This window comes from Fundulus heteroclitus, chromosome 14, assembly GCF_011125445.2.
Source record: "Fundulus heteroclitus isolate FHET01 chromosome 14, MU-UCD_Fhet_4.1, whole genome shotgun sequence".
Lineage (NCBI taxonomy): Eukaryota > Metazoa > Chordata > Actinopteri > Cyprinodontiformes > Fundulidae > Fundulus > Fundulus heteroclitus.
In genome coordinates, this window is record NC_046374.1 from 14902672 (window position 1) to 14929283 (window position 26612).

General features: G+C 49.8%; 2 protein-coding genes across 2 annotated transcripts in view; one reads left to right on the forward strand and one right to left on the reverse strand.

Annotated features, from left to right (window-relative positions):
* Window positions 1-14190, forward strand: part of acin1b (apoptotic chromatin condensation inducer 1b) — a 31830-nt gene extending 17640 nt beyond the window's left edge. The window contains exons 7-17 of the mRNA XM_036146351.1: window positions 1469-1589; window positions 5686-5731; window positions 7788-7933; window positions 8159-8305; window positions 8399-8570; window positions 9497-9642; window positions 10392-10499; window positions 12172-12279; window positions 12403-12760; window positions 12833-12930; window positions 13011-14190. Coding sequence (XP_036002244.1) covers window positions 1469-1589; window positions 5686-5731; window positions 7788-7933; window positions 8159-8305; window positions 8399-8570; window positions 9497-9642; window positions 10392-10499; window positions 12172-12279; window positions 12403-12760; window positions 12833-12930; window positions 13011-13340 — 1780 coding nt within the window. The 3' untranslated portion in view covers window positions 13341-14190. The remainder of the gene's footprint in view (window positions 1-1468; window positions 1590-5685; window positions 5732-7787; window positions 7934-8158; window positions 8306-8398; window positions 8571-9496; window positions 9643-10391; window positions 10500-12171; window positions 12280-12402; window positions 12761-12832; window positions 12931-13010) is intronic.
* An 873-nt stretch (window positions 14191-15063) lies between these two features.
* On the reverse strand, window positions 15064-25295 carry ajuba (ajuba LIM protein). The gene is made up of 8 exons (XM_012851452.3): window positions 22815-25295; window positions 19622-19723; window positions 19454-19521; window positions 19289-19351; window positions 17992-18122; window positions 17679-17730; window positions 15755-15823; window positions 15064-15647 (listed from the first exon to the last, which is right to left on the reverse strand). The coding sequence occupies exons 1-8, from the start codon at window positions 24265-24267 to the stop codon at window positions 15513-15515; spliced, it is 2073 nt and encodes a 690-aa protein (XP_012706906.2). The 5' UTR covers window positions 24268-25295; the 3' UTR covers window positions 15064-15512.
* Window positions 25296-26612: the final 1317 nt, after the last annotated feature.

The following is a 26612-nucleotide window of genomic DNA, read 5'->3' on the forward strand; positions in this document are numbered from 1 at the left end:
AGGAAAAGAGCTAACTTTGAGCTCAGTAACACCATCTGCACTGAAGAGTGTTGTCAGCACACCGTGGTGATGTTCATCAGGCTTGATTCACTGAGTCTCCAGCCAGGCTGCGACCAGTCGGGGACGATTCAGCAGATTTCTCTGCACTTCTGGCATTAAAGGAGGCGCATCATTGACTTTGTTCTTTTTAGATCCACGGCAGAAAGCTCGCGGTCAAAAGCACCGGATTAGACCTGTTAAAAGCTTTAAAGTCTCTCATTGACAGTGTGCTTCTTTCAGATCAAAGCTCACATTATGTTCCCATTGTAGCAACAACAAGTATAACCAGGCTGTCGCTCCAGCTCAGTAAATATCTTGTTATTCCATCTCAAGAGTTTCTTTTCTTTCTGTTGTAGTGACTAAGCAACGCTCGGTTTAGGTTATAGAAGCACCTTTAGATTTGGTAAATACCATTGGCGTTACTGTGTTTATGTGCTTCGCATCATTTCTAGACGGAACAATGAGAGGAAGAACATTTCGCCGAGTTAAAGACTAATTCTTTTGCATATTTATTACATTACGTTTCCTGTTTCCGTTATTTTCAAGCCGTGACTTCCAGCGGCAGGAGCCTTCAGGCAGCGAATGAACGGGAGCAGAGATAAGACCCGGGGTGCTGGGGGGGGGGGGCTGGTTCCATTCTCCTGTCAAAACCACGAAGACAAAGGTTTCTGACGATGCTGCCAGAGGTGGGACGAGGGTTGGCTAAAAATAAAACGTTGCTTGGGTCGTTTTTAATTCTATCTGCCACAAAAACGATTAAAACGCGGCATTAGAAGAGCAGGACTGTGTGAGGTCTGCCAGCGCGGTGAACCTACAGCCGGGTGGATCAGATAGAGACCACCCACAGACGGGTTTACGTCTAGAAGTATGAGTGGGTGACCCTGGGTGTCGGCTAGCTGGTGAGGTATTTATAGCAGCAGTGACCCAGATCACCAGCCTCCAGCAGCCTTCCTGTTTCTCCTCCGTCTTGACCCACTCGTCCTGCTGCACCAACCCTCATACGGCTCAGTGTAAGGCCGAGGGGAAACGCCAAGCTGGACACCTTTTTTGTTTGGATTTATTTACTTAAAATAGGGGATCCGATTGGTCATTCTGTAAATGTTAACCCGCAGGCTTCTGCTTTACAGTAAATAGTAGCTGAGATGGGGGTATGCAGAGAACTGGTTTGACGTAGTCTGGAGAAGCCAGCGACCATTTTCCCATTTAGTTGACTCTACAAAAAGACGGCTAACGGCCCAAACCATGCCGTCCCTGTCCAGCGGTCATTGGCCGAGAGGCGGGGTACACCTGGACAGGTCGTCCGTCCGTCACAGCGCCATCAAGCATAGCTAAGGGCAATTTGCACTTTGTTGCCGCGAGGGCCGCTAGCATGCGGCAGCGTTAAGCGTTTCAGGGGGACTGCGGTGGTAACCGGTTCGTTTTCCTGCAGGGAGGTCTCCGAGCCCAGCACAGCCGCCGTCACGGAGGTGGAGGCAGACTCTGAGAGCCCCGTGGCCCAGCAGCCGGCTTCCGGCGCCGAGCCAGAGAGCAGCGAGAGCCGCATGGAGGAGGTAAGGTCACTGGGAGGGGACGGGTGTTTTGGCTCTTGGCTCTGCGTCCCACTAACCTGCATCCTCGCTCGTGTGAAAGCATGTTTCATTAGCAGCGCTCGGGGAGGGTCGCTCAAAACCAGCTTAGCCCCGTTTGGCCTGCACAAGTCAGTTTTCTGCCTTTTTCTTTCTACCTTTGATGTCCTTCAATTCGAACGTGCTTGCACCATTTAAACAGAGAATCCTAACAAAGAATGGGTCCTGTAGGCGATTGATGCTGCAGCGAGGGGCTGAGCTGGTCTTGGGTCTTGGAGTTATTGGAGATTAACTCATTCCTTCCGCCTGCTATTAATGTGACTTTAACTTCACAGCAAGCTCGTTCATGTGGATGGTCTCACACACGTCTGTTGTCTGTCTGCACGGCACGGCGGGGCGGTAGGCGGGGCGCCGACGCTGAGTCCGAGCGGAGAGATGCTGCTCATGTTTCCGGTCAGGACTCTCCTACTCTCCTGTGAGATAAAGGAGAGCGAGAGCGTTTGATTTAAAAGCTCTCACCCTGCCAGGTAGGGACTATTACCCATCGATCACGTTCAGCAGGGCTGCGGCTTTCCGCTGCAGCAGCCTCCTCTGGACTCCCTGCTGCCAGCCGTCTCTTTAGTTTCTCTCCGCGGCTCCAGACGAGGCTTTTCAGGGAGTTTTGCTCCGCGGAGCCGACGCCTCGGCCTGAATCCTGGTTACCTGAGCGCCTTCGCTAAAACAAGGCCGCGTCAGGCATCACAGGAGGCGGGCCGCACTGCTGTCATGGTAACTTGGTGACAGCAGCTGAAGTGAAGGCCAACGATAAAAGGATCACAGGGGTGGTGAGAGGTGGCTTCTTGTGAGGTTAGGGGACGCACCGGTCAGTCAGGCCGGTATCAGAGTCGGTCGAATTGATCTCAGTCGGCTCTGATTTGTAGCCAGAAGCTCAAATGTAGATTTATTTTAATGAAAAACGTCAAAACTGAGTGCTCCCATCACTCTAGGCCTCCACCACAGCATGTGCTGTGATTGCTTATGAAATTCAGATAATGTTAGAGACATAGACTTAATGTAACATAAAAACTGCGTAGTTTTCCATTTTATTCAAAGATGCTGCCTTTTTAAAACGACCTGTGGCACTTTTGTTTACTTCCTATAAAAAGATGGAAAATGTCAGGTCAGACGCCAAAGAAACATCTTCTCTAGTTTTTATTGATTTCCACTCGTTTGAATAGAAACCCATTTAGTTTCTATTTAGTTTCTCACTTAGTGTAGCTGGATCCACTTTGTTTTTCTGAGCGCTGTAACACGTGCATGTCAGACGTAACGCTGCACTCCTCCTACTCTAATCAGGACACGTTGCAGACAATCTGCGTCTTTATTAGAATGTGCAGAAACCAGCCGGCCCTCGCTGAAATCGACCTGGGGCTCATTTAACGGCCCGGTCAGGTCTGAGGGTTCAGTCCTCGCTCGCTGTGACGAGGCGCCACGCTGCGGCGGCGGCATTCAGTGTGTGGCTGGTATTCGCTCCACCTGTGGTGGTCCTGCATGCAGGGCGGACGTTAACAGGGCGTGCTCGTTGAGATGCATGATGGGAGCTTGCTTCTGTTGTCTCTCTCTCATACAGTTGTCACTTTGTTTGCATTCCCACTCTTCTCCTCTCTTACTTTCATTCCTTCCTGCTGCTGTCTCTTCTCTCTGTCCATTATTTGCCTCTGTGTCCCATTATGATCTCTCTCTCTCTCTCTCTCTCTCTCTCTCTCTCTCTCTCTCTGACTATATATTGATGGTGTGATTGCTGTTTTAAAACCCCATTGATTGCTTTGTTATGAAGGTGCCCATGCCTCTTCCATTGCCCCTATTGGTACCTGCTGAGTACTACTACTACCACCACCACCACCAACACCACCTCTTCCACTCCTCCTCCTCCTCCTTCTGCAACTCCCGTGGTGCTATGCCAAAGTGTGCCGACGGTAGCCGAGTTAGGCCCAGAGTCTGCCAGCCCGCCGCGCCGACTTAAACCCGAGCGTGGCCCTCCACGGACGAGCCGAGCTCACGCCAGAGCTCCACTGAGCAGCAGCAACAGCCGCCGCCGTGGCAACTGCAGCAGCTCGCAGTTGTCATGGTAACCCGGCAGCCGGGGCCGAGCCGAACAAAACCGGACCGCGCTGCACCACGCGGGCTCCGAGCCTCGCTCCTCCTGCCCGCCATCTTGAGGAGAAGGGCAGACCCGCGGCGTCGTCCTCAGGCAGAGGGGGGGACACTCCTGGGCTCCGGCTTGGATTTGAACTCATAATCCCACAATGCACTCTGCTTGTGCGGTGGATCATTGACTTTGGACTGAGAATCGATGCGGGAGCTGCTGCAATTATCAGGATTACTTCTGGCTGGAAACCTCAAACGGCCTCAGAGAGAAGATCTAGAGAAAAATACTTCCAGCCTCAAAGTATTGGACTTTTTTTTTTCTTTGGTTTGTTTTTTAATGGACTCATTTCTGACCCAGGTCTGTTTTCTGTGGACCTCTCAGTGGTGTTAAAGTAAGCCTGGACACGTCATTTCAGCAGAAACTGTTGCCCCGCTTTGACCGCACGTGAAAAGGTGTCAAAGCTGCTGTGGAAAAGACTTTTGGAGCCGCCAGAGAACCCGATCGTCCAGTCTGCCTGCAGAACTGACTGAGCCCAGTAAGCTGCGCCTCCTCCACCCGCAGCCACAGCAGAGGTAAACTGAACATCTGCCCACATGGAGTGTGGCATACGCCGCCTCTGCTGCTCCTTCACGTCCATCTGGTAGCAGTCCAGAGGCGACCCGTACCAACACCACCACAAGCCTTTGTTTTGTTTTACTGCTGGCCTGGATTGTTGTTTTTAAGGACCGTTTTGTCACCTTTAAGAGACTGAAAGACTGTTGGCAAACAAAACGCGAACGCTGGAGCTGCTGACGGATCCGCAAACGAGCGAAAACACCCGGAACGGCTTGGAGAGCAGATCAGAACCTCACCGACTCGCTGCTGCTTCATCTCAAAGCTGTTTTGGGACAGTTCTAAAGAAGTCTGGCACCTTGTTTGTTTTTTTTTTCCTCTCCTTCCCCATCCATCAGAGGTCCATCACACCTCAGAGACACTGACTCCACCCTAAAAGACTGGGACGAGACTGTGTGAGCAGCAGAGAGTCGACCCTGTTCTCGTCCGGTCCAGTGATCGGTTCCCGCCTGCTGGTTAACCTGCACACTGAAACGGGGCCCTGCACTCTCTGCTCTGCCTGCTCTGATTGGATCCTTGTTTCCTAGACACAGCGCACGCTGTCGTGCGGTTGGGCCGTAGTCGAGCCAGTAAGGAATCAGGTCTTAAATGGTACCAGGAAATGACTCGTCAGTATTCCTCTATTTAAAATGTCTACAGTTTTTTTTTTTAAAGGATTTAACAGAAAATGATCTATTCACTTCCCTCTTGATTTTAATCTTTTAAAAACATGTAGAGATCTGGGTTTTTATTAATAATATAGTTCAGTTTTTAAGCTGTTAATTTAGGCTTCTCATATTTGAACACACATAGCTGTGAAGCTAGATCGGTGCTGGATTAAGTTTTTAAGAGGGGATTTTTTTTTTACCTGCATTATTAATATTCATGATAAAAGATGTTCAGACTCGGTTCTCCACCTCTGTTCAACACTTATCTGGTTCTACGCTCGGTTAACGGCACAGCGCCGTTTTACCGTCTCTGATTAAAAACAGAATTATGGCATCTTTTACTGCATATCTTGACAAATCCAAAGCTATGAGCACATTTTATTACGTTTGGCTCTTTGTTTAATGCCCATTTGTGTCGTGTTATTGTTCTTAGTACCAGTCTTAGTAAAGATAGAGCTGCTGAGCATAGGTGGACGACTGTGGTCAGCCAAAGCCCCCGACCCTTAAAGTGGCTCAGTTTTAAATCTGCAGGTCTCAGTTACTCTAACACGCCTTTCCCCCCCACCCCCCCTCTTCCACTTTTCCTCTTCACCTCCTCTGTGTTGTTACCCGTTTGGCTCTGGACTCTGGGTTCTCACCTTGCCCCACACCCCTGGGGTTTCTGTATGTTCTTTCTGTCTCCCTGTCTTTCCAGAGCACCACTCCCAAGGCTTTTGCTGCTCGCAAGATATCCCTGTCCAGTAAGTATTGCCTTTACTTTTTTTTTTCCTCATCCCCCGGAGCACCGATTACAAAGCGGCAGCGTTTTTATTCAGCTCCCTGACGCTGGCTGCATTTGATGAAGTTCTTATGCATTGGAGAACATTGGTTTTGTTACATGTAACATTTTGCTCGTGCGGAAACTTTAAATCCAGTCGAACGGAATCGAGTTAAATAATGTGGGGAGACCTGCACACTTTTTCCACCGGAAAAATTAAAGCCTGATTGTTTTGCTTTTAAGCCGTCAAAATACACCCAGAACCCCTGAAATGTTTTACCAGCCGTCCTGTTTCAATTAATGTTTGATGAGCTGTGTTTAAAACGGGTAATTTTCATGGAACAGGCTTCACAGTGAAGATGAGCAGAGCTCCGTCTCCCTTTGGTTGGTTTGCCAAACTTAACACAGCTTGCTAGACCTAAATCTGTAAACTCTGGCATGCAGATATCTTCTTTACACGTTGAGCCACTCGGCTCTAACCTACGGACTATTAGCTCATTACAAGACACTCAAAGCTGCACAGAGCAGAAAGCTCCTTCTGAATGAGTTGTTGGGTAGTAGCCTGTTAGAAAGGCCTAGTTTATTTCTTCTACAGATGAAAACATCTGTGTGGAAAAGGCCCAAATGGGATTGAACGCACCGGACAGAAACCGGCCGATGTTCAAAGTAGAGACTCATAGCAGCCGTTGTTGTTACAGTAAAGCGTGCAAACATTTTAGCACAGCCGCTCTTTGGAGTAAAACAGGATATGGTAAGAGGTCTAGGAGTTCAGCCTTACTGTAAAATTAACTGTAAACACTATAAAACAGTTGAACACGGCAGCTGATTGCTTTCTGAACCAGGACTCTGTCGGCTTTACAGCATTAGAAGGTAATTATCGGCACGTCTGTTTTTAATGTGTCCATCAGAGCCAGATCAATGGGGGGTCGGGGGAAATAAAATGTGGTCGGCGTGCGTCTGCTCTGTCTTCAGATAAATATCTTCTTTCCTCTCGCTGCGTCTGGTTTACAGGATTCATTATCTATGGAGCGGAGCGTTTTAGGAGGTTAGCGCTCTGAGCTGCTCTGGCCGGACCGCTGAGGCTAAACGGGCATTTATGAGTTGTACCGACACGAGGTCTGAAAGGAGCTTGGTGCGGTTCTTCTCTGGGTTAATCGGCGCCGCCATGAACAGATGGCAAATATTAGTCGCTGTCAGATAGGTCAGTGTGTGAAGGAGCTGAAAAATTAGGGCTTGACAAAAAGTTAAATAGAACAGCTTTGTTTCCTTTTGCATTCCAGCCTATGGTGTAGGTTAAGACCACAGTCACTACATCCTCCCAACCAATCAGAAACGCTAAGCTCCGCCTCCTTCAGATTCTTTTTCTTTTTAAAGCCCGGGTTTTGGTAAAAGGTTGAATAAAGGGTTGAGTTTGAATTCAGCGGTCCTTACCTACAAGCAGGACATTAAGCAGCAGCATACAGGGGCCAGGGCTGCACTTAGAAATACATCTCTACAGTTTTTTTTTTGTGATAATTATCAATCCGTATTTCTATTTTATCGTTTTGCTTTTTTTCTATATCGTCCAGCCTTATCAAAAGTACAGTCATGATAGGTATCTGTTAATTTACCAGCTTTAATAGCACTTGAAACATGAACTATTCTAACAATCAGACCACTAGCGTATACAAAGTAATGTCATCAAGTTTATTACAACACAGACCTTAGACGTGGGATACTTTCCATTGGTGTGGCGTTCAGGTGCTCCCCGTTCCTCCACAACTCATTGTGCCTTGGTGTCCGTATTTGAAGAACTTGCCTTCTTAAACATGTTGGCACAGCAACACAAGCTTTAATTACTTGGTGTGAAGTTAACAAAATGCCTTAAACGTCTTTATTCAAACTCATTATTCAGAAGCTGCTGCCGATCTGGCCCCCCCGACTATTTGGGTCAAATAAATCCTCCTTTAGGCCGCAGGCATGCAGCGACTCGTTTCTGCTCCCTGGGGAGTGAGCCACCGGCCTTTTCCCGACGGTAAAGTGTTGTTGGCTACCCACAGGCAGCAAGGCATCTCCAGCCAGCACAGACGGAGGAGCGGGAGAGTCCGAAACAGGAGGCGCAGCAGGGAGGAAGAGGCGATGGGGCTCCAGCACCGCAGTCACCGTTAAGAAGCCGTCGATCAGCATCACCACGGACTCCCTGAAGGTACGGACGCCTCGCAGCAGAGAGGGACGTCGTCTGAAATGACGGTGGTGTTTCTCAGGCTATAAAGTGGAAGGAGATGATTTTACTGTCTGTAAATTAAACCAGAATCTCGTTCTTTAAGCTTCTCCGTCGATTGTCTTTCCTTATTTTAGTCACCTGTTAGATTGTAGAAACAGGTTTGAATCTTTTTGAACTGCAATGTCTCTGGCCTTCTCCCTCCTTCAGTCTTTGATTCCCGACATCAAGGTGAACCAGGAGGCGGTGGTGGACCTTCATCCCGAGGAGCTGCAGATGTCCGGAGACGAGGAGAACTCCGACACCGGTCGGAGCGACCCAGACAAAGGCCTCAAGATCCGGCGCACCGTCACGCAGGTCGGGCCGGTTCCTTTTCTTTATTTCCCCCGCGTGGTTCCTTAGAGTTAATGAGGTGAATGGGCTGGATATGTTCTACTGTTTGCATCTCAGGTCGTTCCCAGTGAAAACCAGGAGAACGGGCAAACGAGCGTGGAGGAAGACGCGGAGAAAAGCGAGGGCGAAAAACAGGACAAGCCTACCAGAGAGAGAAAGAGGAGCAGCGTCTCCGAGGAGGCGCCCGAAACGCAGATATCCGTCAGCCTGGATGGAGAGGCCAAGAAAGGTAAAGTACCCGAGCAGGAAGCCTTTACCAACATTTTCCTGCTTCTCCTTTTAGCACCGCAGAGTTTTTAAACTCATTTATTTTAAAATGTAAGGTTTTTTTCCCCATTTCAGTTTAGTTTTTTGTACAAAGTGTCTCTTCAGTTTCAGAAACGTGGAGCGCTCATAATCCATAAACGACCTTCTTTGTGTCAGCAACAAAACGGTTCTTTCAGATTAAAACCCTTTTTATGTCTGGTGAGAATGTGCAGCTCTGAGTCCTCTGCAGCGATAATTGATGCTCAAACCCAGGTAGAAACAATTACTGCAGTGCTTTGGCTTCTGCTGTTAGCCATTAAATGTCTTTTCCCTACCTGATGCCTTTGTTTTGGGATCGCTAACATCAGCTAAATGCAAACTAACGGGAGGTAACGCAACATGCCTGAATTCTTCCCTTTTGATTTATGGCCTTCAAATGGCATTTCTAATTAGTCATGAGTTCAAAGTTGGCTGAAATGTGTCGGGTAACGCGTTAAAAAAAGCCCTGCAGCTAGCTTTTCTGGCCACAGCGTTCCCACACAGTCTGGAAGAGGATGAAGGTGGTGTCCACATCCGCATAAATGTATCTGCCACCAATTGGTGGTGAACGTTTTATTTTTCTCAAAATGGTTTGAAAACATTTGGGAATGTGAGTGTAGAAAAGTCTCCCACAAAGAAAAAGCCAGAATGTGGGTCTTCATCAGCAGCCCTGGAACATCCTCGCTGTTAAACCCCCAGAGAGAAGCGCCAGCTTTCATGGTCATCATCAGACGCAGCAAAACGCTGACGCCTTAAATTTCCCTTGTGAGGAGATGACCCTGCTTAGCTTAAAGTTAGTCCAGTTTTTCAGTGAATTGAGGAAGCTTCAGTCCCCCCCGGTTGACGTTTTGACTCCCGTCTGTCCTCCAGTGACTCCCAGCGACAGTCTGGTGCGACGCTCCATCAGCCAGCAGAAGTCCGGCGTTTCCGTCACCATCGACGACCCCGTTCGCACCACCAGGCAGCCGTCTCCGCCTCGAGGAAAGGTGTCCAACATCATCCATGTCATAAACCTGGTGAGTCGGCTACTCGACTTATAAAGTACAGAAAATGATTATTTTTTAGCGTTTTGTATAATGAGGTTACAGAAAAATGTCGTCCCCCTCCACATGTAAACATGTTGAGCTTGAACAGGAGAGGAAAAAAGCAGCACATATTTCAGTAATGAGGCGTATTAAGCTGATGCCAGTGGTAACCGCATCGTCTCTAGCCCCATAATTACCGGCAGGAACAATCACCCAGGTGTTTGAGCTGCAGTCAGGTGTAATCTCAGGTGGAGCGGCGCAGCCAATGACTAACCAGACGGTGACAAGATGAGACATTACACCTTTAGTCACGACATTTTTCTGCCCTGTGTCATAGAGGCAGGGTCCATCAGAGCACCTAATGAGCTTTACAGCAGCTCTTTATCATTTTACCCCCTAGATAGCACTGCAGCCTGATGGAGAAATGGGAGTTATAGGACATGGCTTGTTTTTTAGTTCTAAACACTACTGGTGGCATGAATAGATGGACAATCTTTATCTAGATTAAAGACGATATGCTGCTGAGATCTAAACATCTATAGATTCCAGCTTGAAGGGTTTGATTTCAAAAGACAAAAATTTAATGCCACCAAATAAAGCATCTACAGTAGATTGTATTTAATGCAAACTGTTATTTCAGTTTTTCTCTTCCTCTTAGACTCCATAAAGTATTTGTTTAGATCCCAGAGTTTCACACATCAGTGTCTTACTGTGTTTCTGATGCTTTTTTGTCGTCGCAGGTCCGACCCTTCACTCTGCTCCAGCTGAAGGAGCTGCTGAACAGAACCGGCAGCGTGGTGGAGGAGGGCTTCTGGATCGACAAGATCAAGTCTCACTGCTACGTCACAGTGAGTAGAAGCTGCAGCGTCTCCGCTTTGGAGGCGAGGATCAAACTGCTTGGCCCAAAACAGACGCTTCCTAATTGTTCTCCAGTCGTAATCATTTCATCGTAGATTTTTTTATCAGTCAAAACGGTAACACACCTTGGCATGTTGAGCTAGCGGATGGGTCTGGATGCTTGCTGTCGTAAAAAGCTTCAGCGTGGCTCTTTCCTAGGGCCGGGCAGCATGGCTTAAAAATAAAATCTCCCCTTTTTATCTTAACTAATCAGATTAATCGATGTTTTCTTCCTCGTTTTTGCTTTACATAACGAAATTTAAGAAATTATGTTAAAAATAAACACTTTGTCTGGGAGTTGACCTGAATTTAAAGTGCAACTAAATCCAAGCTGTAAAACAAGATGGCGGCTATGCCGTTGTAAACAATGAGAATAAAACTAAATGTTTGCTGCCGGTGGTTTTTTACACGATTAGCTGAGAACAGACTTGACGTCACTTTTGTAACTTTAAACAAACTTTAAAAAAAAAAGTAAATTAAAGTCACATATTATGGTAAACAAAGTTTCCGCTTTATGATATTTTGACAATATGTTTTCCTAATTATATATTCAGCATTGCAGCTGTTCTATCGGTAAAATATCCTGATATTTCCAGAAATTCAATCTTAAAAAACAGTAAATTAGATTTAATCAATTTATCGCTCTGCTCTTCGTTTTGTTTTAAAGGAAAATGGCCTTTTAATTTTTATTACCATATAGGCGTGGGCTGATTCTCAATGTATGAGAACTTTCAGGAAGAAAAGCACAAAATAAAACTAAATGCATGTTTTGACCTTAAGGCTTTAATTCAGCCCAGAGGGGCAACAATTATTCCTACTGGGGCCAAAGAGTGGAACATCTGGAGAACGTTATCTGTGACATTTAGGCTACGTTCACACTGCAGCCTGAAGTGACCCAATTCCGATTTTTTTGCCCATATGCGACCTGTATCTGATCTTTTTATGACAGTCTGAACAACACAGATCGGATTTTTTCAAATGCGACCCAGGTCACTTGGATATGTGGTCCTGAATCTGATACGTATCTGATCTTTTCAAATGTGACCTGTGTCTGTACGGCCGGGTCGCATTTATCCAACCTACACGTCATTGATACTCGACAAACGTCACTATTCTGCGTCCTGCTATGCAGAAGCAGGAAGAAAAACGACATCCATAGTGGACTACAATGAGGAGAGCAGTCAATGGAGAGAAAGCTCCGGTTAGAAAATAAATTAATGACCGTAAAATGCGCGCCAGCATTATAATCCATGTTTACTTCCGCAAACACTGAGGACGCTTGCTACGTGTGACGTCATCACGTCCTCGAGTGCGCATGCGGGACACTTAGGTTGAACGCATTCAGTTCACACAGGAGATCACATACAAGTCGCATATATTTGGAAATGTGAACGGACACGCAAAAAAAATCAGATTTCACAAAAAAATCTGAATTGAGCTTTAAGACCAGCAGTGTTAACGTAGCCTAAGTTTATTTAGAATGACCAGGCTGGTTAAATACCTTTCAGAGGTAATAATAGTTAGAGGGCTGAGGTGGGCGTGGCAGGAGGTGACCGTAGACCGCTCCTGCTCCTTGGTTCTGATCTGGCTCTGTGAAAGTAAAGCTCCGTCCTGTTCCTGCAGTACGCCACAACAGAGGAGGCGGTCGCCACCAGGACGGCGCTTCATGGAGTCAAATGGCCTCCCAGCAACCCCAAGGTGCTCGGCGTGGACTTCTGCCAGCAGGACGAGGTACAGAAGGCTGCGTGCCGTGCATTAAAGGAGGAGACGGTCTCCTCGTCTCTCTGGCCTAAATGTCCTGTTTGACGTTGTGTTCTTATTCCGTTTAATTTCCTCAAAAACTTTCTTTTACAGCTGGACTATCACAAAGGCATCCGGAAGCCAGAGAAGGAGCCGGAGCAGGCTGCTCCGGCGGCTCCTCCTCCTCTGCCCCGCCTGCCCCCTCTGATGCCCGTGAGAGACCGGGACAAGGAGCAGGAGCAGCGGGAGCAGAGGGAGCGGGAGCGAGACAGGGGGGTGCGGGACCTGTGGGCCGAGCGGCAGAGGGAGATGGAGCGGCGAGAACGGGCCCGGGGCGAGCGGGAGTGGGACCGGGACAAGGTCCGGGAGTTCGCCAGGCCCGGAGAGGAGGGACGGCGATCTCGGTCCAGAGAGCGGGAGAGGAGGAGGAGGGAGAGAGCCAAGAGTAAGGAGAAGAAGACCGATAAGAAAGGTAAGGCGGAGCCTCCCTGCAGACGTTTGAGCCTGTTTCATGGTGACGGACCGTCTGCTTTCTCCCCCACAGAGAAAGGAGACGAACCTCCTGCTAAACTGCTGGATGACCTGTTCCTCAAGACCAAAGCAGCCCCCTGCATCTACTGGCTCCCCCTCACCGAGGAGCAGGTCAGGCACACACCTCCTCCTACATGCTCACCGTCTCCTTTAGGCTTTACGCTTCACCCACTGAAACTGTGTACCTCTAGGCCAACCAGCGGCTCCTGGACACCGTGGAGCGGCAGAAGGAGCGCGAGCGACGGCGCAAGGAGCAGCAGGAGGAGGAGGAGAAGAAGCGTGACGAGGAGAAGAAGGAGAGGCTGAAGGTCAGGGAGAAGGAGGCCGGTGGCGCCGCAGCAGCAGCAAGCGCCGCGGCGTCCGGCAGAGGAGGCGACGCCGACAGGGAGCGGGACCGCGGCCGAGACAGGGAGGCCAACAAGAGGAGGGACAGCAGCCACCGGTCCAGGCGGCCCTCGCTAGTGTCGGGCGGCGGCCGGCGCTCCCGTAGCCGCAGCAACCCCCGGGACAGGCGCCGCTGAGACGCCTGGAGCCGCGGGGGGGGGGGAGGAGGCAGCAGACAGGAAGTCAGGAGAGGCTCCTCCCCTTCTGCCCCGCCGGGCTGTAAAGGCTTCACCATGACGCCACTTTTGTCTTCCACACGCTTCTGTCCCCGCCCTCCTTTTTATCGTTCGCCGTGTGTGTTATAGGAACGCGTCCGTTCGTCTTCATCCTTCAGCTCCTTTTCTTTTTCCGTCTCCCAGTCGCCACCCGTCCTCCTCGTCTCGTCCTGTCGGCTCTTCGTGGAGGAGAAGTAGCGGAGGGCGCCCGCTTTTCCTGCCTCCTCATTCTGTCGCCGCTGAGGTTTCGGGGACCGCCTGACTTATTTTAGTTCTGTGGCTGCACAGTTTCCTTCCTCCTCCTCCTCCTCCTCCTCAGAGCCCTGTAATAAACCTAGATCCCCGACCGTCACCCGACATTTTCTAGAAGCCATTTTACTGTTCAGCACCACGGAGGCAAATCTATCGATGTACATACAGTTAGAAATAACCCTTAGTTAAAGTGAAAGCTATTTTATTTTTGAGATGGATTTTTCTCAGCCATAGACGGTTGTGGGGTTTTAGCCGGCGAGGAGCGTTCAGCTCGTCTCGGTAGAGGAGCGGCGCTACGCCCAGCTTCCTCCAGCAGGCTCAGAGCCGCCTGGCCGCTCACCTTTAGGAGGCTTAAATGCAAAGGTTCAGCTTCTCATAGAGGAACAGTTGCATTTTTAATATTTTTCATTTTCTTTTCAGTTCCAGTTTGCTTTTTTTTTTAGTTGTTTTTGTTTTCTCTCCATCCAAGTGCTGAATGTACCAAGAATTTAAGAAATCAATAAACTGGTTTACCACACCATCTCCTCTAATGTTCTCGTTTACTCGCCGTACCATAAACATGGCAGCTGCTTAATCAGTTCTCTGGCTATAGATACGAACACGATCAGCTCAGTGGCTTTTTTTATTTTTATGTGGCATTTCCTGAATACTGCCTTATCTTTTATGGCATGTTCTCTTGTCTTTCCCATAGTGAAGAGCTGCTAAAGAGTAGGCCTGTGTCACATGTTTATTCCCCAGGGAAACTGGAAGCTATGCATCAGAGTTCCCAGATGAGCTTCAAAGTTTTTAGAGCGCAGACCCACAGCATCACTGGTCCTCCACGCTCAGTGGGCTTCAGGTGCTTTTCCCCTTATTTTTATCTAGCTTAGGTTTCAGAAACCGAATCTCTCTCATCTGACCAAAGCACAGTTTATTAAACTCCACATATGTATGTTTGTGGTGAAAAATCTAATTTCTAATTTTTTTTTCTCCAGGAAAGCCTCCAAGGCAACTTTTTGCTTTGGAAACTAATTCTCCCCATTCTGGTGAGATAAATGTCCTCAAAGTTATAGTTATATTTCAGGGGATGTTGGTCATGGGTTCATAGAAGCTAGTCTTAATATATATCCAAAAAATGGAGGTTCTACATTTATTTTATAGGACTTTGGGGGCTTGATAATAGTAATAGTAACATCTTTGTCATTAAAACATACAACGAAATTTGTTTTCTGCTTTTAACCCATCACCCCTGGGGAGCAGTTAATAAGATAAGTGGTAATCAGTATTTTAAGTACTTGTAAGGTTTATTTTTCAGTGAGTTTATGCAGCTGCAATGGAGTGTGTTTGTGTTTTTCAAGGCTTTTTGGACAACAGGGGTGCCAATACTTGTGGGGAGCCAGAGACCAACCAGGGATATTTCTGTTAATGTTCACTTTTTATTGAAATTGTGACCGATGTCTGGAAGTAGTACACAATGGAAAAATACTTTAACACACGAAGTTCCGTCGTTTCTCTTCAGCTTGCACAGATCCGCGTAACAACTTACAGTAAAGTCAAATTTAAGTGCAAAAGTTTGCTAGTCATAAGGTATATATACAACATAATTCAGCAAAAATCCCTTTTGTTCTTCTACAGCAAACAGTAGCAACACTGGGGGTTAAAAAAGCAGTAGTTCCCTTTTTTTTTTTCTTTTTAATCTATAGTACAGTAATGGTCCGAGAAGTACAGCAGGGCGGCCCGTTGTGACGAGCCAATCGGACGACGTGAAATGTGACCAATGAAATGCCTCGACGTCAGCGGTTTCAGTTCAGGGGATCGATGGCTTTCTTTAAAAGACAAACATGAGAGCTGCGCGGCGTCTGATCAGTGCGCGTTGTGCGGGGGAGCGCTGCCGTGTGCGCCGCACACCCGGCTCATGTGACAGGAGTGGCAGAGGAGATGAGAGTCCAGAGGGAAGCACTGCGAGCCGGGCTTATCGGAGAGCTGCTTGCCACACTCCTGGGAGACGGGGAAGAGAGAAATGCTCGGATAAGGACAGGAATGCACACAGGAAGCCGGCTCCTTTTAGCCATTTCATATCGTTCCTGGAAAGGAGGGGAACTCACCTCGCAGTGGTAGCACTCAAAGTGGTAGTCCTTGTTCATAGACACAACCCTGAGGATCTCCTCGCTGCCCTGGGGAACAAAAACGCAAAGGTCACGGCCTGCAGCCTCGATCTATTCAGAGAGCCTTCACTCCCTCCAGGATAATCCTTCCCTTCATGCGTTTCATGTAGCCTAAACGTGAATAACTCGCAGAAACTTGGTCAAATTTTGTTTTCCAGCGTCCGTCAGCTTTGTTCTGTTCTCCACCAGAGCAGGAAATGATCCTCGGCTCAACAACGAGAGAGGCAAATCAAATGAAAACGTAAAAGGCCTCAACTCAAAAGAAAGCAAAAGCACATAAAGGGGGCAAATGTATTTCCAGAGTCAGGAAAGAAGTTTGGAGGAAAAGTCATTTTTGGTGTTGGAATACAAAGAGAGCCTGTTCAACGAGCCTCTCAAACAGAAAATCACTACAATATATGGATGGTGACATGTCCAGACAAACAGAGCACAGCCGCCTATTGTTGTACACCAATGGATTGTTTTTACACAAGACGTCTCCGGCGGGAACAGGAGCAGAACGTTTTTAAGAACAGATGTTGACAGTAAAACACACTTGTGTCGTCCACTAATCTTTTTATTTCGTGATTTAATGGCTGCTCTCTGCAAACGTCCAGCAGCGCGTTCATCCACAGTAATCAGCAGCTGTTCATTTCCCTTCAGTGTTCACGCTGCTTTGAGACGACTACCTGAGACCCGTTTAGACAGAAGTCTGCAGAGCGCTTCAGCCCTCACAGGTGACGCAAAGACCGATCATGTGGAGGAGAGCTGGGACTTTCAGCCGCTTCCCTTCACTACTGCAGCCGCCACTGGCTGCCTCTCTAACAAAGTCTCCTTGTTCCCCTGACCAGCAGAACTAGGGCAGAAATGACATCCACCAGAATGTTTTTATTATTAAAACCACTGCTGTAACCTACAGGTGGACTGAGAGCGTCACAAGTCGCGTTTTTGTCAAAACATTTTTAAAATGCATCAGAAGGGGTTGATTGAAACGGCAAAATTCGAATTAACTCACCAAATTTTGCTAAAAAAGCTTTTACAATGTGGTTTTTACCTTTTTTCGAAAAACAGTAAATGTGCTAAAGAGGAGAAGGAGACATTTGTGGAATCAGTTCTGACGTAGTGAACGTCTACCTCACATGACCGATCAGCTGTCTCTGCTGCCCACGTCTTCTCAGATATTCCCATAACACTCAAACAGGTCTGGAAGCAACAGCTACGTGTGGACTGACGAAGAGAAGACATTTCTTTGTCTCCAACAGTAAAAAAAATAAAGAAACTCAGCACATTAAAGTCTCACTCCATTACTGATCTGCAGTCTGTGCTAGTTAGCAACATCTACTTCCTGTTTACTACAGACAACGTGACGCTGTGCGTCTCCTGCTTAATTCGCTACAAACCCGTAAACGGAAACACGTCTGATTCGCATTTTCTTTTTTGCGATATTTCAAAAGTTCGTTCAAAACTTGCATGAGAACTGGATGGAAACCACGCTGCTGAGAGCGTTTAAATCTCTGGGTAGGGTGCCGGTTTGTTGGGTCGCTGGGCTTACTGCTCCAGCTTCTGTCCACCTGGTGAACTCCTGTTCCACCTGGATAGTTTGCCATCACTACTTTGTTACGCAGCAATACCAGAGTTCAGCGTTTCAGATGTAACGCCGTCAATCTTCAACAACTTTCAGCTGCGTCCTCGGCTGCCATGAGCTCTGGTTTATTCTTTCATGCCTTTTTTCCATGTAAGAAAACGATTACGACAAGCGTGAGCTACGACACTGAACCCGGCTGAAAAGGGAAATCTGCAGAAATGATTATAAATACCCTTTAAAAAGGGCATACAGGTTCAGACGTAACGGGTTACTCATTAAAACAGATAAGAGTCTACTCACTTCAGTCGGTAGGATGGGTTGCAGACAGGCGGCGCACTTTGGAGCAAAAGTCCTGCGAACGCAAACGAGGACGTTTAGTAGCTGTGGAAACATCTGCCACAGCGAGAAGACACTTCACAGCATCTCTGGTATGCGACGCGTCCACAAAAACACACAAAGACTGGAAATCCAATAAGCTCTGCTGTGTTTCTGACGACATCTTTAGCTTGAAAGATCCGCCGACATGCTGCTACATGCTAGCGTGACCCAAAAAGGCCGACATGCAACAGTTAAATGGTGGCGACTAAAAGGACTAATAAACGGTGAGCCTCACTTGTTGTAGTCTGCGACGCAGTAGATGTTGCTGTGCTGGTCCACGGTGAAAGGAACGCCGTCCAGAGCCTTGGAGCACACCACGCATCGGAAACAGCCGGGGTGGTAGGAGTTCCCCACAGCCTGCAGGATCTGAGCAGGAACAGGAGAGCCGCCATCATTCAGCATCCAGCGATTTATTTCCCTGGTCTGACCAAGGCTCACCGCTCCCTTTGAGCCTAAATGCACGAGAAGCCGTGGAGAACCGCGCGTGGGTTTAATGAGCCGGAGCCCTGTCGAAGGTCACGTACGACCGATAAACGCGCAGAGGCTCCGCTTCCAACACACACAGCGGTACGCTTAGGAGTCAGCCTGCCCCCAACACTTTCCAGGGTTAAAGCAGAAACGTCTCAAAGCTCAAATTTACACAGATCTTATTGCTTTAGGGCTGGATTTTAAATCTTAGATACAAAGACGGACTGTGACTGTATGGCAGACATTTCTACAGGGGCTTTACATGTAGAACCTGGATGGATGGATGGATGGAGAGGAGACGTATAGAGGAAAAGGCACCATGTCATAAAGGTTGGATGGTTAGAGGGAAGGAAGGATGAAAAGCAGGAAGTATACAAGGAACTAAGGAGGAAATAAAGGAAGGTCAAAAGGAGGAGGAAAGAAGGACATAGCACCAGGAGGAAGTGTAGATAAAAGGACATAAGGGACTATGAAAGTAAGGTAAGGAAGGGAGGGAGGACAGAGTAGGAGGACACTGGGGCGGGGAAATAAAGCCTGGAAATAATTATCCTTTTCCCAGGCCGAGTAGAAAGCTAAAAACCCCGGACTGAGGGAACTTGTTGCCTTAATTGCAGCGACTTCTGGAGCGATAAACGCGTCTAGGTCTCCGGCTCCTCGTCTCTCTGCTCCTGCAGCCGGCCGTGTGAAGCCCCGTTTCCACAGGCAGCCTCCCGTTCAGACGGGTTTCTACGCACGGCGCGGTTCACGTGAGGCCAAGCGTCGGGGCCCAATCTCTGCACACAGCCTCACTTCTTTATTTACCGAAAAGCCAAGGCAAACATTCCAGGGAAAATCTTATCGTGGGAAGCCAGAGAAGTGCCAACGGGAAAGACGTCAGCGCATTGCTGCGTCCCCTCAGGAGGGCTCTTCAAAGGACTTATGGGAAATGTGTGCATTCATCAAAAAAAAAAACAACAACACACCATTACCCCAGACTAGATCGGCAGGGCTTGGGTGGGATTTTCTTTAAATCTAACATAATTGAGCGTGGATGTTGGTGTGTGTGTGTGTGTGTGGGGGCTCACCTGCTCCAGAATGAGGTGACCACACACGCTACACTTCTCAGCAGCCGCCTGGAATCCCGAAAACTGTAATTAAGAGAAGAGCAGAGCTGATTGGCTGCTCAGACGACGGCCCCCAGCAGGGGGGGTGGGGGGGTGGTTGTCAGGACCCTGACCTCTGACCCTCACCATGTAATCCTCCTTACAGTACACGGAGCCGCTGACGTTGTAGAAGTCCTTGTTCCTCAGGGTCCGCCCTGCAGAGGGGTCACAGGTTTGGTTTAAAACGTGGGGGTGGGGGTGGGGGGGGCATTAGGGTGGAAGGGTGCAGCGGCGGCGATCCTGCAGGAAACTCACCGCAGGACACGCAGGTGAAGCAGCGAGTGTGATAGAGGTGATCCAGGGCCTGGCAGGCGTTGTCCGCCCCGTACACGCCTTTCCCACACTTCACACAGGTACCTGGTGGGTATGAGAAACAGGCCGATTACACACACACACACACACACACACACACACACACACACACACACACACACACACACACACACACACACACACACACACACACACACACACAGAGCGCTCCTGTTTACGGCAGCATTCCAGGAGGACGTGTCCTGAAATCCACCTCCACACAGAGTGTCAACACGCGTAAATCCCGGGCTCCGCACCACCCGGGGGGATTTTCAGGCAGCGCGGCCCCGGCTCCCCGTGCCAGGCTGTTTGCTCATCCACCCGTGGGTCTGTTATTAGTGGGGAACTCCACCGGATCCGGCTCTGCGGGCTCACAGAAGAGCGCTCTTTCTTCGGTGGCAGGGAGCTTAAGACGCGCCTTTGAGTTTCAGTCGACCCCCCCTCCCCTGCATTTAGAGCAATTTGGGATTTTTTATAATGACAGGGCGTCTTTATTCGCATCAGGAGCCAGAAAGCGACTAAACTGGTTAATTTTCAACGATCTAGACAATGTTTCCCCTCCAACCAGCAAATCTTGACTTTAATCTCCAATTAAACTTGTAATTGTGAATGAAGAGCCTTACAGATAACCAGAAACCCAGAAACCTCCTGCGCCGGGGGGAAAATCCAGCATCACTGTCCACGATGAAGCCCGTTACACGTCGATATGGACCAAGAGGGTGCTGAGCAAGAAATTACCCCCCACCCCTTAAAATCAACACCTAACTAAACTGAAACTTCAACAAAAAAACAAACGAAGAAAAAGGTTTTCTGATCAGACAAACCCGGAGCTTCTCAACCAAACACATTGAAACGACTGAAGCCTTCAGCAATGAGCCGCGTATCAATCATCAACATGTCCGGGTCAGAGTGACCCAAAAAGACAAACTTAAAGGTGCGCTTCCTGCACCTTTAAGTGCCGTGTTAAATGTGAGGCAGAGGCCCCCGGTGGTCTGACAGTCACCCTCTCTCTGGGACCTATTTAAGGCTGCTACTGAAATCCTTTCTTCCCTCCTGCTTCTCATGTGGTTGAGGGAGTGCCACACAAATCAGCAATTCCTCCTCTCTGCTGCTTCGGGCTTTAGGCGACCTCTTTGATGTCTAAAGGCAAAAAACACAAGGCTGTGCCAAAGCCAAAGAATGAAAGAAAGAAAAAAAAGTGGGAGAGGAGGAGGCTGAAACTTTTAAAAACGCTACGTCCCAAACAGCTGCAGTGAGCTGGACGGAAAACAGCCGCCTCAGGACTGTGGTCACTTTACGCCGCGTGCTTCCATCTGTGAAGCTGAATACCTGGAAGAAAACCAGCTAGAGGCGGGGAGAGGCTTCAGAGAAGGAGGCGCAGGTTCTCCGTCCGGCAGCATCAACCACCACCACCACCCAGAACATACAACCAGAGCTATAAACGGGTTGGTGTAAAGCACTGGTGTCAAACTCAAGGACCGCGGGCCGAATCTGGCCCGTCAAGGTAAATTATCCGGCCCTCAAGAGCCAATAAAAAAAGGCATATCATGTCATAAAGTAGAGGCATATATCCTTTTAAAGTGTATAAAGTGGCTAAAACTGTGCCTCCTGTAAGTGTAACTCACCCCAATATCAACTTTTCTTGCAGATAAACTGTATAAACTGGGCCTAAGGTTGCTATTTCTATGTTACCGTGCATTTTTTATACTTCTATGTGAACTGGAATGAAATTATGAAATGAAAAGTATCGTCTACACACGTGCAGCCGGCCCTTTTAATGACGTCATGACGGCAAAGTGGCCCCATATGGAAATGAGTTTGACACCCCTGGTGTAAAGCAAAGCCATGTGGTAGAACGGCCTAGTCAAAGTCTAAAGAAGAACAGATTCACAAAGCAGCCATATGTGAAGAGACCTGCAGATGTGACCAACACGAATGTCCCCCCCCCCCTCCCCCCGCCCTCCAGCGACCCAGAGTGGCGGAATGCTAACACACGCCGCACTTTTCAGATTTTCATTTACAAAGCGTCCCTCTCCGCCTTTTCCACTTGACTCAGCTTTGTGTTGGCGTGAACGTTTTTGGCACGGAGCTGTAGTTAAGAAAGGAGCTGACTTTCTGTTTCTACTTTCTTTTTCTCTTTAATATAAAAGAAAGGAAGGGGGGGGGGGGTTCCCCCCTCGCAGGTGTGCGTGAGGCGCTCAGAAGCTGCGTCTCCTACTGGCTGAGAGGAGCACAGTGTTGTGTGTCCCCTCCGGGCACGCATACCTGAGCAGACAAACAGGCTGCAGCACCCCGCCCCTGCACACGCCACGGCCGCGTTAAGCACACGCAGATGAACCGGGCCTGCCTTCCTGTGGCCTAAAGTCACTGGAGGTGGGAGAAACACGCCCTGCCGCAGAAAAGCACGCAGCGGGGCCGTGACTCAGCGGTGACGCGCCGTCTTTATGTGGCAGCGGGTCATTTTGGGTCCTGCTATGAGGGCTCGGTGCCAAAGACACACGGAGGCACATCTGCAACACCTGCCTGGTCTTTAGCTCACACATATAACATTACACCCCCTTCTTCCCCCTCCTCCTTATTTCAAACTCCCTGTCTGGCTCTCTCCTTTCCTCTCTTTTGCGCTCGGTGCGCTGTGACCCTGCGTGTCTCTGCAGGTCCCCGTGGCACCATGCGTCTAACCAGTGCGCTCCTGCAGCCATTAATCTGCCCATCTCGCCACGCAACCCCCTCATTTGGAGGCAGGAGCTGTGATCCGACACCAGACAGCGGTAATGACACGGCGGAGGCAGACGCCGGGGTGACCCAGCATCATCAGGGCTGTGATTGGACGGCAGACGCGCCAATCAGAATCCTGCTGGCCAGACGCGCACCTCCAGTGTGCGCTCTGAGGTCTAAGATCCCATTTTTAGTTTATTTAGGGAATATGATTCACATGAGATGTAGTTTATGAAAGCTTACATCCATCAGAGGCTCTGCTGGTGGTTTACAGGCCGATAACTCTTGGTTCTGCTGCGTTAAGGCAGCAGGAATAAAGTTTGACGTCCTGCTGACCACAGAACGGGGCAGACACCCTCTGCGCGTCTCTGGCTCTGACCGTGCGCAGCTTTAGCAGAAAGAAGAACAGAAACCATCTCACCGAAGAACTCCTGCCGGGTGTCCAGGCTCTCTCTCCCGGCGGCACCTCCCGAGTCCTCCTGGGGTCTGACCGGTCCGGCCGAGGAGGGCCCCGGCGGCGCTGCGCCCCCCTTGGAGAGCGCGGCCGGCGCCAGAGGCTGGTCCTTCAGCCTCAGGCCCTCCAGCAGACCGCCGCCGTCCCGGGCGGCGTCTCTCAGCAGCAGCCGGGTCAGCTCCTCCTGGTACCGGGTGCCGGGCAGGTCCGAGTAGCGGGCCCTCTCGCCCACCGCCTCCTTGCCCCTGGCCCCCGCCTGCTGATCCTCCCACCACTCGGGGCCTCCCTGGTAGCACGCCGCCGCCGGACTCCCCACGGCGGGCGGGTACGAGTGGCGGCTGTCGTAGGGCCCCGGGCGGCCTCCTTCCTCCAGGTAGTGAGTCCAGGCCTCCGCGGAGGCCCCCGCGGCTCTGCCCGGGGCCCCGTAGCCCGCCGAGGAGCCCGCGGGCGGCTGCTGCTGCTGCTGGACGGGGAGCCCCCCGGAGGCGGAGTAGCGGGAGTCGTAGCCCAGGCTGATGCCGCTGGTCCGGTTGCTGCTGCAGCGGCTCCCCATGGGGCTCCCCCCGCCTCCGCCGCTGGCCGTGCTGGAGGCGAAGCTGGACCGGGGGCTCACCAGCACCGACTCCTGCAGGCTGAACGACGAGCAGGGGCTCAGCGTGGGCCCGGGCGGGTAGAAGAGCCCCACGCAGCCGGCCGGCATGTCGGAGGGCCGGTGCGGCGGGTGGGAGAGGGAGGCGGGGCGCGGGTTGTCCCACAGGTCGCTGCCCGTGCTCAGCCGCTTGTAGAGCAGGGCCTCCTGCAGGGAGAAGCGCTTGTGTCTCTCGGGCTCGGGTCCGTAGCCCTGCTCCGCCATCACTCCTCCTCCTGCTCCTCCTCCTCCTCCGGGTCTGGATCCGTAGTACGGCGGCGGCACCGAGTGCGGGGGAGGCTGGGAGAGGAGCTGCTCCCGCCGGACCAGCTGCTGGAGCTCCAGGGAGTACCGCCGCTGGTTGAGGGCCGCCTTGGAGCCCGACGCATCGGGAGGCGGGCCGAGGTGGGGGTCCGCTCCGTCGGTCAGGTAGTAGGAGGCCCGCTGCTGGGGGGAGGGTCGCCTCAGCTGGGCCAGGGTGGAGGGGTGGAGCGGCTGCTCGCCATCTGGAGGAGGCGCGGAGGAGGGCGCCGCCTGGGCCGCCGGTGCGTGGAGGGGAGCCATCCCCATCCCTCCTCCTGAGCCTCTTTCCGGCGCGCACGCGTCGCCCGGGGTCGCGGGGCCAAGCGAGAAGCGGGCCGCGGCGGAGGGCGGCCCGGAGGAGGCGCCGGCGTTGGCGTTGCTGTTGTTGGCGTTGGTGGCGGAGTCGTGTTTCTTCTTGGAGCTGAACTTCACGCTGCCGGCGTCGGTGAGCTTCAGCTTGCCCAGCAGCTTGCTGATCGGCCGGTCCATGGTGGGAGGTGGAGGGGAGGAGGTGGGTAGGGGGGTCAGCGACGCCCCGCCGGGTGCGCGCTCCGAGATGAACCAGGAGAAAGTCTAATACACGAGGAAATGTTCCCGAACTTAAACAAAAACTGAAAAAAAAAAACAACAACTTCTGTACGCGCAATAAATACAACGGCGGATAAATTAGAAACTGTCTTCAGACATCTCGAGATTTTCAAGTCCACGTGTGACAAACCCACAGACACGGGTGGGCCGTGGAGGGGGCGACTCCATGGAAATAAAGGACAATAAAGCGAAGGCAGTCCGGCCAGGGAGCAGGAGGAACATGGACCCTCGCTGGAGTGACCTATGGAGGCAGAGGGCTTCCTTTGTGGACCATCTGTGTGTGCGCTCCTTCCGCTCCGACTCCCCGATATAAACAAACAAACGTTTGCTAAAATAATAATATATATAAATATATATGTTCATATAAATAAAAGAAACAGTCTTCCCGGCTCCTCTGAAAGCACAAAGCGGAGGAGGTTCAGCAGGAGGCAGACCGTCGCTCCTTCATGTGGCTCCGGCGCAGACGCCTAGATCGGCCCCTCGGTGCTCCGATGCTCGCCTCGGCCGACGTCCGCCGCTCATCTCCGGCGCTCACAGCCACAGCCTCCGCATCGCGCTGCTCCGGCGGCACGGCGAGCAGGAGGCGCCGACCCACCGTCCGCTCGGCTCCGGCTCGGCTGAGGCTATCATTCCCGAATGAAAGGGGAGAAGAATCCGGTTCGGCGTTAGCAGGAGCAGGAGCAGCAGGAGGAGATAAAAGTTTGGACACCGGAGCGGAAACGAGTTACACCGGCGCCCCGTTACTCCGGGCGACCCAGCGGTCCGGTGCTGAGCGCAAACGAGTCGGTCCAGATAAACAGAATCCCTCCCCCGGTCCGCACCGCAGAGTCCACCAACTTTGTCTCTTTCTTTCCCCTCAAATAATAACTTACTTACCTCCCCCTCTTTTTTTCTCTCAATAAGTTTGCTGCTAGCGACGCAGAGAGTCGTTTCCGGTTAGCCCTTTTCAAAATAAACGCCCCATCGACGACATTTAGCTCGAGACACGCGAGAGCGCGCGACATTCTTTGTAGGTTTTGCTTTTGAAGCAACGACTATTTGTTTTAAGAGACAAAAGAGGACAGATAATGTCTCGCCTGTGTGTTTTTTGAACCCACTCGGCGTGCCTCTGCCTTTATTTTGAAGGAGTCACCGGAAGAAGGCCGTTAGGTCGCGTGGCTATTTCGTTCAAAGTGAAGCGCATTGTTCTTTCATCAGCGGCGGTGTGTCTCCCTTCCCCAGCAGGCCGGGACACCTTTCTAAGGAGCCCAAGTGACGAAAAGAAAACAGAGCGACCAGAAAATGTGTGAATTCAGTTCAGACTGTAAACAGGAAGTTACGGTTAGGGGTTCATTTTAAATTGACAGACAATTGTAGTCTCTAGTATGAGAGGAATGTTTCAAAACAAGACAAAAATAAACATTTTTATCCAAACTAGTGGGTAAATCTCGTTCATGCATTTCATCTTTGATCAACAGTTGAAATCCCCAAGCTTAAATTTGGAGAAAATTAGTCCGAATTCCAAAAGTTTCTCATCAGCCTGGCATCTAAATCCAACATGGCTGCTTGCTTAAAAGATAGTGATGGTGGAATGTAACAAATCAAAGGTTATAGCTACAACTCTTTCATCAAAAGATATATATATATATATATATATATATATATATATATAATATATATATATATATATATATATATATATATAAGTATTAATTTTATTAAAGTAATAATTTTACCAAAAAAATATATAAAGTTAAAATTGTTGTTTAATAAATGTGTAATGGGAGTTTTGCACCGAGAAGAAAAAGGTCCAAACATTGAAAACAATTTCTGTCACCCCCATCCACCCCACTGAACTTTTAGGGAACACTTTGTGTTTCTTGAAGGGTATAAAGGTTCATTTGGGGAAGTTGTAAAGATTGCTCACCCTTAACCCTGAAGGTGCATTTAAGGAAAGTTCTTGAGACCTCATTAAAAAAGTTGTGTGTGACCTTCAGAAAACAATCCTTGGCCGTTCCGTTTACTGAGATTACTGACTAAATCCAAAAGAACCACTTGGACATGTTCCCCTAAAGGTTTTTTCCTAATGTTCCTGTATGGTCTGTATTTCCTGAGAAGTTGTTTACATGTCACACAATTTCCTCTAGTTACTGTATAAACATGTTGTACTGTCATTTTGCACTAAACTATTGACAATGGTTAAAATTTTTCCGTGGTTTTTATCACATAAGTAGAGCGCCAATTTATACTAACTCATCCACCAATTG